The sequence below is a fragment of the Pteropus medius genome, unplaced genomic scaffold (genome assembly GCF_902729225.1).
Source record: "Pteropus medius unplaced genomic scaffold, Ma_sr-lr_union100, whole genome shotgun sequence".
Lineage (NCBI taxonomy): Eukaryota > Metazoa > Chordata > Mammalia > Chiroptera > Pteropodidae > Pteropus > Pteropus medius.
In genome coordinates this window covers 11,810,308-11,820,689 of record NW_024349804.1, presented here as the reverse complement: position 1 = coordinate 11,820,689, position 10,382 = coordinate 11,810,308, and the positions used below count along the sequence as shown (strand labels likewise).

The 10,382-nt window shown below is 59.1% G+C and overlaps 1 protein-coding gene across 4 annotated transcripts in view; it reads left to right on the top strand.

The window, feature by feature from the left end:
* CRMP1 (collapsin response mediator protein 1) overlaps positions 1-10,382 on the top strand; it is a 48,974-nt gene that overhangs the window by 32,888 nt on the left and 5,704 nt on the right. For 3 of the 4 annotated variants that reach the window (XM_039838215.1, XM_039838218.1, XM_039838217.1), the window contains 5 exons: positions 4,172-4,240; positions 5,485-5,605; positions 6,512-6,668; positions 8,616-8,757; positions 9,339-9,509. In XM_039838215.1, the coding sequence (XP_039694149.1) occupies positions 4,172-4,240; positions 5,485-5,605; positions 6,512-6,668; positions 8,616-8,757; positions 9,339-9,509 (660 nt within the window). Of the gene's footprint in view, positions 1-2,144; positions 2,226-4,171; positions 4,241-5,484; positions 5,606-6,511; positions 6,669-8,615; positions 8,758-9,338; positions 9,510-10,382 lie in introns of all 4 variants that reach the window. The other variant, XM_039838216.1, reaches the window with a different exon arrangement.

The window sequence follows — 10,382 nt, the reverse complement described above, 5'->3', positions numbered from 1 at the left end:
GTCCCCACTCCTTCACATTCAGCTTAGGCGTGACCTTCCCAGGAGGCCTCCTCTGGCCCTCGCCCACACCCGCAGGCGCAGGAGGTGCTGGGTGCCCCCTGCCTGATCTCAGTGGTTTCTACTCTGTGCTGCGATCGTCAGTTTGTAGGGAGGACATGCCCTTTTTCTTAAATGTGTTTTTCTGTTCTCCTTATGTCTTGAAACAGGCGTCAATTCCTTCCAAGTCTACATGGCCTATAAGGATCTCTACCAAATGTCCGATAGCCAGGTAGGTCCTCTCGCACACTTCCTGTCCGCCCTGGGCAGGAGCGGGCGGCTTTGACAGGCGAGCCAGCCCCGGGCAGGGGAGGGGCCGGAGCTGGCAGGGGAAGGCTCTGGGGTCAGGTGCTAGGTCGCCGTGTGACCTGTGTCAGTGTCCCCCTCTGGGCCTGCATTCCTGTCTGGCTCCTGGAGGGGGCGGAGCAGGCGATGCCTCGCAGGTGGTCCCCAAACCCTTGCATCACCCTGAGAGCTCATTAAAAGGACAGACGCTTTGACCCCATCGCAGACTCGCGGGGGTGGGGGGTGGGGCAGGGCTCGGGTCTGTACCTCCCGGAACTTCCCAAGCTGGTTCTGGAGGTCAAGCCAGGTCAGAGGTCTGACCCTGGCAGGGAGGGAGGGGATGTCACCTCCCCTCTCAGCGTTCTCATCTGTATGACGTGGTCACCTCTGGCCCTGCCGACGTCCAACAGCTGCCCGTGGGCAGAGCGAGTATAGGAAGACGATGCTCTCCATGGCCGGGGCTGGGTCACCGCTCACCAGGCGCCTGGCCTTGGCACCACTGGGACTCCAGGTTCTGTTTGCTATCGTAGCCCTGCCCTCTGCTTGTCACAAAGGCAGGGCAGTGGTGGCGAAGGTGCAGATGCTAGAGCCAGATGCTTGCCACCGGCCGGCCGCGGCCTTGCTGTGCAGCCTGGGGCCACTTTCCCAACCTCTCTGTGCCCCAGACTCATAACGGCGTCTGCCTCGTGGAGGCTGTCAGGGGTTAAATGGCTGAGTAGAGTAAAGCTCTGGGACAGTGCCTGGCACGCCGCAGGCACCGTGCGGGTGTCAACAGGCCACCCCCCGTCAGTACCAGGGCGTTCGCTGTGCAGTGGGAGAAGCACATCTGCCGCCTTTCGAAACAAACACTCGGAGTTACAGAAACTCTTACCCCCAGATGCCCTGAAACCCTTCGGTACCGCCACCAGAGGGCATTTAAAAAGCCAGAAATCAGTTCACTTCCGTGGAAAAAGTAGCACGTGGCACCCAGGTGATGGAGGGTCCCTGTCTCATTCCGGCGTCCGCCCCAACGCAGCCCTGGGCCCAGGCGGGGTTGGGCGGACTGTGGATGACGCGCCCCAGCGCCTCGCCCCTGCTGTCTGCTCTGAGAGGACATACCCAGTGGAGGGCAGTGTGGTCTCACACACACGGGGAACAGAGTTAAGATTTGAGAGCCGCTGGGGAGGGCACACGGTGGCTTTGGTCCACGCAGGGTGCAAACATCTGGCCGCAGCCCCTTTGTGGGGGGCAGGAGGGCCGTGGGCAGTGGGCTGGGCCTGTGTTGGCTGGATAAGGTGATGCTGGGCGGGGTGTGCAGTATCCAAGCGTTAGAGTCACTGGAGGACCTTTTCCTGCCACCCCACTGTGGTGTCTCAGACGACATGGGTTCAGAGTGTCGTGAAGACGTGCCGTCTCCTGAGGCGGGTGGCTGGCTCTGGCACAGGCTTGGCGGGTTCCATTGCACGATTTCAGTAAAACTGTCATCGGTTGCTCACACCCGGTGTCACTGTCAACAGGCTCTGCCATGGAGCAAATCCAGAAAGAGAGCAAAAGGCACAGTGTAGCCGTGGGGCCGAGGGCGCCTCCTGCCCTGGCGTGACCTTGACCAGGTCTGTCCCAGCCCGGCCCCTGCTTCTGGATCTGGAGGGGGTCAGGGTCCAGGGACGGTCTCTTCCAAAGCCTACTTGTCGTTGAGCAGGACAGTCCATCGACGGGGGCGGAGCAGCCATGCCACGGCCGCGGGGGCCGGCAGGTGGCCGGCAGCGTGCGTGAGGGCGGGGGTCTTCGCAGACGCTCCGCCACGGTCGTTGGCCTCTCCCCAAGCTTCCTTTTTCCCTCCTCAGCTCTACGAAGCCTTCACCTTCCTTAAGGGCCTGGGAGCTGTGATCTTGGTCCACGCGGAAAACGGAGACTTGATAGCGCAGGTGAGTGGTGTGCGTTCCCGCCCCTTCCACTGTGCTCAGCTTCTCCTTGCTGTGAAAGGCGCGGTGGGGGGCGGGGGGTGCAGGCGTGGACAGTGAGGTGCATGACCTTCCGCCACATCCCCCATGAGCCCCAGTTTGCGCGTCTGTGCAGTGGCGGTGACGTAACTGCCCCGTGACCTTGGAGGGCTGAGTGCTTCATATAACCCACAAGGAGAGGGCTCCGCACGGGGGCCTGGGAGCCAGGGGCAGCTCCCTGGTGGCCTCTTAGATGTCACCTACCACACACCTCTCAGCTGTGCCTGGTTTTGCACTTTGTGAAAATGGAACCGTGCCGTGTGGGCTCTTGTGTCTGGCTGCTTGGGCTCAGCGGTAGGTTTGTGGGATTCATCCCTATCGTTACACGAGGCAATTGCCTTTTCTTTTCCGTCCCAGCATAGGATTCTGCTGCGTGAATGTGTCACAACTTATTCTGCAGGTGATGCGTATTTAGATAGTTTCGAATTTGGGGCCGTCGTGTGTAACACTGTCGGGAACGTTCCGGTTCAGTCTCGTTAAACCTGTGTTCCCTTTCGCTTAGTGTGTCCCTGGGGCGGGTGGCTGGGTCACGGGCATGTGTGATTCAGCCTTCGTCGTTCCCGCCAAGCAGTTTCCCCGGTGCGGCAGTGGCACCCCCCGCTGTGGGCGCAGTCCGCTTTGGAGCCCCGTCCTCAGGCTGCACATCAGGGCTCCTGAGCTGTCCCCACGGTTCTCAGCTCCAGTAAATCTATCTTCGCATATTGCTTTCCAGCCTCTAAAACTGTGTCTTGTCCTCACCGCACCCTCGTGTGCCTCCTCTGTGACCTCGGTGGGTTTCGGAAGGGGTGACAGCAATGCACGTGCTCAGCCCGCGGCGAGGGTCTTCCTGCTCTGCGTTCCCCCCCATTACGTCGCTTTCTCCTTCCTCCCTCCTCCCTTCTTCCCCTTCCTTCCTTCCAGCAGAAATAGTAACTGACATTTAAACAACCTCGCATGAAGATCTCTCCATACCGTAAAGTCTTTTGTAAACAGTTTGCAAAAATGCTTTGTGAACATCCATCTTCAAGAGCGGAGATAATTCCATCATTCACTTAGATCCACACCCCAGCCGTTAGGCTGAAATCGTTTCCAGTTTGTTTCTATCATCAGCTCAAGCTTAATAACCGTAGATGCGACGGAAATTGTGATTTTTTTTTTTCATTGCTGTAACAGCCCGGGGCTCACGGTAACAATGATGGTACAGAAACTGCAGAAGTTAAAATTAGCAGCAGCACAGCTGACATCTGGGCAAAGTAAAAATAAATTTCTTTTTGAGAAATTAAAGTATTCCTAGGACGAGAAAACCTTGGAGCAAATGGATTTGAATCTGGGCCATTAGCTCAGGGAACCATTTCAAGGTTATGTGATCAACTTGGGGTAGAGGCTTCCTGCTGGAGAGACGGGAACCGGGAAGAGGAAGCTAGTGGGGGCGAGAGCCGGCTGGCGGGTGCCGAGCTCCGGCTACACGCGGGGTGTCGTGCGGGGTGTCGGGCGTTTTACGCGTGCTGCCTCACTGATGTGCTGTGGTAACTCTGGGTGCAGGCACCGTGGTCCCCAGTGGAAAGAAGAGAGGATGGAGGCTTGAGCAGCTTGGCCTAGGGGAGAGCCCTGCGGCACAGTCGGAGCCTGGGAGGGCGGGGTGGTCTTTGGGGTCAGTTCTCATCCCCCTGCTTCCTCTCGCCGGCCCCGGGGGACTGTGTAGTGAGCGGGTGTAGATACCGAGGGTGGGCGGGAGCAGTGGAGGGAGCAGGGAGCACCGGATGCCCCCAGCCCGGTTAGAGCCCAGCAAACCACTCGCCCTCTGGGCCCGGCTGCCAGTCTGTCTAACGGGGGTCGGAGCGTCAGCCTCTCGGCTCTGACGACCGGTAACCGCTGACTCGTCGTTCTCGTAGGAACAGAAGCGGATCTTAGAGATGGGCATCACGGGCCCCGAAGGCCACGCCCTGAGCAGACCGGAGGAGGTAAAGGGGCTGCACGTGCCGCGACTCCGTGTCGCTGGGATTGCCGAAGCTGTTCCCGCCGGAACCCCGCCTCCCCCCGCCCCGGGCTCTGCCCTCTGACCCGGGAGCCTTGGGCGCTGCTGGTCACGCAGAGGAGCCAGGCAGAGACTCTGCCTGCGGGGCCCACGAACGTCACACCAAGGCCCCATGGACACTTGAGTGTCCAAACGGGACGAGGATCCTTACCGAGGGCTTCATGTGTTTGATGATGGGAAAGTGGAACCATGTGTCCCAGGCCTAGTACCTACGAAACGCTGCCCCCGCACACCGCCCGCGGTGTCCCTGAGACCTGACAATGACGGATTCCCCCGGGAGTGGCAGAGTGTGTGTGTGTGTGTGTGTGTGTGTGTGTGCAAAAGACACACAGATTGGGCCTGAAACGGGATGGGCCCCTGGGAGCCGTGAGTGGAGGATGTTTGCTGATCTCTTCATCAGACATGAGCAGTCTTCCTGACCTCTGCTCTGGGCCTGGCCCCGTGCCGGACACCGGGGACATGCCACGTGAGCAGACAGCCCCCTCCCCCGAGGGGCTCCTGATGTAGCCCAGTGCTCGCACCTGAGCTCCGAGGCCCACCAACTGGTGGCCCCCGGTCCCTGCTGAGCTCAAGACAGACCGCAGACGGTGTCCACAAACATTTGTATCACGTGTGCATTGTCACCAGGGCTATGCGGCAGCCATAGGCGGCAGGGCTGTGTTTGGGCATCACCAGACTATAAATCAAAAACAAAACAGTACAAGTCATGGCTGGTCCTTTTGTTTGGGAGGCGCCGGTCTAGATGGGGGTAGAGATCGAGCCCGACGGCAGGCAGTTTCACCTGGTGAATGAGTGAATGAAGGAGTGCGTGGCGGACACGTGCATCACTTATGCCACGCACTTTACAAACACGGACCGTTTTACGGGCCTTTTGATGCCCTTTTCTGCCTCGTCTAGTCCCATCTAACGGAACACGCAGGAAACACTTCCGAGCCGCATAAGAACATCATTCTGCCTCCCAGCCCCTGACCAAATACGATTTTGACAGTGTTTTCTTTCTTTTTAAAACCTACTGTATGTTCCTCCTTTAATGCAGTAGCTTTCCCTCTGGTCACCCCTGAGGAAAGTCAAAGGGCCTCGATTCTGGGAGAGTCCTGGGAACTGGGGTGGGCGGCGGCTCCCCTCCCCCAGCCCTCCCTCGTGTGACCTGTGGATGTGCCATGTCCCCAGCTGGAGGCCGAGGCCGTGTTCCGGGCCATCACCATCGCAGGCCGGATCAACTGCCCTGTGTACATCACCAAGGTGATGAGCAAGAGTGCCGCGGACATCATCGCTCTGGCCAGGAAGAAGGGTACGCGGCCCAGCGCCCGGGGCCTGAGGGACGGGGGCCGCCAGCAGGTCCAAGTTCACGGATGGGGCTGCACGGCCCAGGGCAGGGACGCACTGCCAGGAGCCCGAGCCCCCCGGGTCTGCTGCACATTTTGAAAAGGGAGGGTGGGTTGTGGGCTGAACACAAGACAGGCCGTCGGTTTTACTTTTGATTCCCACGTGCCGTGTGCCCTGTGCGACCTTGGGTCGTCGTGTCTGAGCCTCATCCGAAGCTGGAAGGTGGAAGGTGGTTTGCCAGAGCCAGAGGGTCTGGGCATAGCCCTGTGCTGGACACCGGGCGTGTGGTCCAGGAAGTCAGCCGCCAGCTCTAAGCTTGATGCGCTCCTTAACCTCCGTGAGCTTGTGGCCTTGTCTCTGAACGGACCCGCTGGCTCGTGGACGTGAGGCACTCACCAGGCAGGGTGCTTGGCAGGTCCCAGGGCTCTGTAGGTGTCGGTTGACGCCCTTCTCAGCTCCAGGTCGGCCATGCACTTCCTGCTGTGGAATCTTCATCTAAGTCCTTGGCTGATGTCCTGCAACCACCTCTCAAACATAACCCTTAACTCAATTCCTTACCTGAAGCTCTGCTTCTGGCAGAACCCAAATTGAAAGCAAATCACACCTTTGCATCGGTCAACCTATTAAAGGAACCATAGTCCTATGCAAATACGAACAGCACTAAAACCCGAAGGCCTGTTGAGAGGCTCAGCCAGGTGCTGGGTGCGGGGGGGGGGCCGGGGTCTCCGGGGCATGCGTGGTGAAGGATGGATGATGGATTGCCTTTGGCCAGCCTCGTTCTCTGACCTCTGAGGTCCCCTGCTTTTGTGTGCCAGCATGTCCCACGAGAGACCATTCACTCATCCCACGCGTGTTGTGTTTGTCCCCCAAGGCCCCCTCGTTTTCGGCGAGCCCATCGCTGCCAGCCTGGGGACCGACGGCACCCACTACTGGAGCAAGAACTGGGCCAAGGCCGCGGCGTTCGTGACCTCCCCTCCCCTGAGCCCGGACCCCACCACGCCTGACTACCTGACTTCTCTCCTGGCCTGGTGAGAGCTGGGGAGGGGGCTGCTGGGCAGAGGGCCCAGGGCCCCTGGGGACTGGCCACTTCGCACCTCCGTGGCTATGGCCATCCTGGCTCAAGCCGTCATCATCTCTCCCTCCCCACAGGGCTTCGTATTCCCCTTCTGCCCCCTCCACACCCCCACCCTGTGACAGTCTGCTCCCAGCGGGCGCCCCGACATTTTACAGCCTGAGTCGGAACAAGCGCCCCCTCTTCCCACAGACCTGAGGTGTTCTTTCCTCCGGAAGTGAAACACAAGTCCCCAACACGTCTCGCAGGCCGAAGCTGATCCGGCCCTCCCTCCCCGGCCAGCCCCGCCTGTGCCATGCTGCACCCCGCCCTCCCCCGGGCACAGTGGCGGACGGGGCCTTCGCACTCCCCGTGGCCCTGCCCAGCCTTCCCTGCTCGGACATCGTGAGGTTCACGCCTTTGATGGAAGATTCCTCCTCGATGAGGGGTTTGGTCCCTCTTCCTACAGTGGCAGCCCGCCCTCCCCCGCAGCCCCCCGCCCCGTTCTCCTCCCTCAGGCCCGCGGCTCACACGGGCCTGGACTCCCCCACCCCTCACTGGTGTCGGCTGGGGAGCATTTTGCCTTTTCTGTTCATAGATCCTTCCCCGTGGCCTAAGATCGTGTCGGGTGCACGGGGGCGAGGGGCTGTCACGTGTGCACACACGTCCGTGCATCTAGATGGTGGCCGTTAGGCCCTGGGCTCCGAATCGGAGGGTGGCCTCTGCCTACACTGAATCTCACAGAATAACGCTCCGCTCAGCCCGCTGAGTCAGGCGTCCAGTTCAGGGCTCCCGGAAGGAAGAGCAGAGGGTGTTTTCTCGAAAGCCTGAGGGACGAAAAAGCAAACGCGGTGAACTTCTGTCACCGCTGCAACCCGCGGGTGGCGCTTTGTCGGGCAAGCACAGCGCGTACGCAGTGGCCGCCCCGCGCCCGTGGCCTCGCCCTGGTGAGCCTGCGGGGACACGAGGCCAGGGCCGTGAGTGTCCTCCTGGTGTGGACGTGCCCGACTCTGAGACACGCGAGCACGTGCTGGCGCTGTGAACTTGACTCATTTACACGCTCATCCGCTCCGTTACTCATGTGTTGGCTGCGCTCACTTTTTCTTTAAGTATTAAGAGAAAAATGCACGTAACGTAGAACTCGCCGGGCACTGAGTCTTACAGAGCAGTGGTCGGGGTGGAGGGAGCCCGCGAATCAGGCCGTGCCGAGTGCTCGGCGAGGCCCCCGGTCAGCTCACTCTGCCTTCACAACGATGCCTTCGGGAAGGTTCCATTCCCCCCATTTTACACGCGAAGGAAAAAAGGGGCAGCTTACCCAGCCAGGGGGCCGGAACCAGGATTTCAAAGCAGGCCAGTGGCATTCGCAAAGCCACGTTGCATCAAAGCGGGGCTGATGTCAGGGATCTGGTGAGATCCGGGGGAGCAGTCACCCACCCCTCCCGAAGAAGCCGTCACCCCGTTGGCCTCTGCACCTCTGCACCTCTGCTCCCCCATCTCCTTCTGCAGTGTGGGAAGCTCACTGCCCACAGTATCTGGGGGTACTCTGGGCTCTCCGGACACGGCTCCCCTAGAATCGGCATTGTAGGGGCAGGACAGCCTGGCGCCTCTTGTGGTCATATCCCTCTCTCCCAGATGGGGAAGAGGAGCCCCCCTCCCACCCCAGGCGGAGCCTTCCTTAGACCAGCCGCATTAACACAGAACCTTCTCCCCACGCCTAGGGCTCCTCCAGTTTCCAACAAGACCCCCAAGGCCAAGGGGCCTTCCTATGTCACTCACTAATGCTCATGATGTGCCCCCAAACTCCTCTCCCTTGAATCCCTCTGGGGTTTGAGGTTCAAGCCTGTGTTGGGTGTCTGAAGCGGGGATTTGCCCTTCAACCTGAACTCAGGTCTGAACCCCACACCTTGTTTTTTGTCCTTGCCAGTGGAGACCTGCAGGTCACAGGCAGCGGCCACTGTCCCTACAGCACTGCCCAGAAGGCGGTGGGCAAAGATAACTTCACTCTGATCCCCGAGGGCATCAACGGGATAGAGGAGCGGATGACCGTTGTCTGGGACAAGGCGGTGGTAAGGTGGCACCCCGTCTCTCCCCTCAGGAACGTTCCAGAAGCAGCCCGCCTGGTCCATCAGAAGCCAGTGCATCATGCACCGCTAGCTCTGCCCTCTCCTTCCCCTCTTACTTCAGGGCAGGAGGAGGGCACACCAGGAGGGCACACCAGGAAACCGGTGACTTAAGAGAGTGGCACAAGCCCCGTGGAGCCCCCTGCATTTGCAGATGTGACAGCTGTCCCTTACTCTTGAAGGATGGCACATTTTGTTTTCAACCACATTTTAGTTCCCGTAAAGATGACTTTCACTGACTTAAAATCAAAGGTTTTTACCTTCTATTAAACTTGGGTGCTGTGACACAGACGTGACACCCTAGTAGCCGCTGGGCAGATGTCAGCCTCTGGTGGTTTATTCATTTTCCGCTCTGATGAGGCGAGGCCCCTGGTGCTCTCTCAGCGTGGCCTGTTTTCAGCGGGGGGAGAGGAGAAAATTCCAGACTCCTCGTGAGGACTCCGGCAGCCAGGTTAGGTCTGTGCCCCTCCCCCCTTCTCCCGGCCCGACTGCAGGATGCCGCCCTCATCACGGGGTCTTGCCTTTAGGCTACCGGCAAAATGGATGAGAACCAGTTTGTCACTGTCACCAGCACCAATGCGGCCAAGATCTTTAACCTGTACCCCAGGAAAGGGCGGATCGCCGTGGGCTCAGACGCTGACGTGGTCATCTGGGACCCGGACAAGGTGAAGACCATCACAGCCAAGAGCCACAAGTCGGTAGGTCCTCGTTTATTTGTGGCATTCCCGGTTTGGGTAGGTGAGTCTTGCTTTGTGATCATTGCGGAAACTTCTGGTTAAAACTGGTTAAAACTGGGTGTGATCTGGTAGCTGGCATGACTCCGTCATTCAAATTTCTCCTCTACTTGGAGAGAGGGGTTCGAGCGGGCCGGCCCAGCGTGCGCTCTGTCTGTCTCTTTCTGTCTCTCTCTCCCTGTCTCTCTCTCCCTGTCTCTCCCTGGCCCCTGTCCACAGAGGCGAGCATTCTCAGGCTCAGAGGGTAGGAGTGTGGCGGGGTCCAGGATTCTTTCTCCAGTTTAGTTATCAGGCTGGAGAGGGTTTGATCTGGTGTATCAGAAACACCTTGCTTCATTTCATGTCTGCTGCTAACTGCCAGCAAAGGACAGGGTTAGCCCCGAGCGTGCTGTGTCGGTGCACAGCCCAGGGTGTATGCACACTCTCTCATGTTCCAGGCCTCAAGCCTATGGTGTTGGGTCATCGCTGTGTTTCGTATCTTACACGCCCTGGACTTCTTTACCTACCCAGCAAACCTAAGGATGCGGTGACCTCAGACCATCCATACTAAGAGCCTAATAAGTAGAACAGTGTGCAAAAATGCAGGGAGTTACACAAGAAGTGTACAAATGGTTTACATTGATTTAAAAACAGACCAGGCTCACTTACAATCACCCAGAGGCGAATCACGACAGTCAGGTGGCCTTTTTCACCGTGCCAGAGACAGATCCAGGGCTTTGGTAGGTCACAGATGTGGTCAGACCATGGTGGCCGGCGAGCTCGTAGTTCCATTAGGGGGTTGAAGCTGGTGCCACCTCCTCGGAGGGCAAATCTATCGAAGGTAAAATCCATTTACTC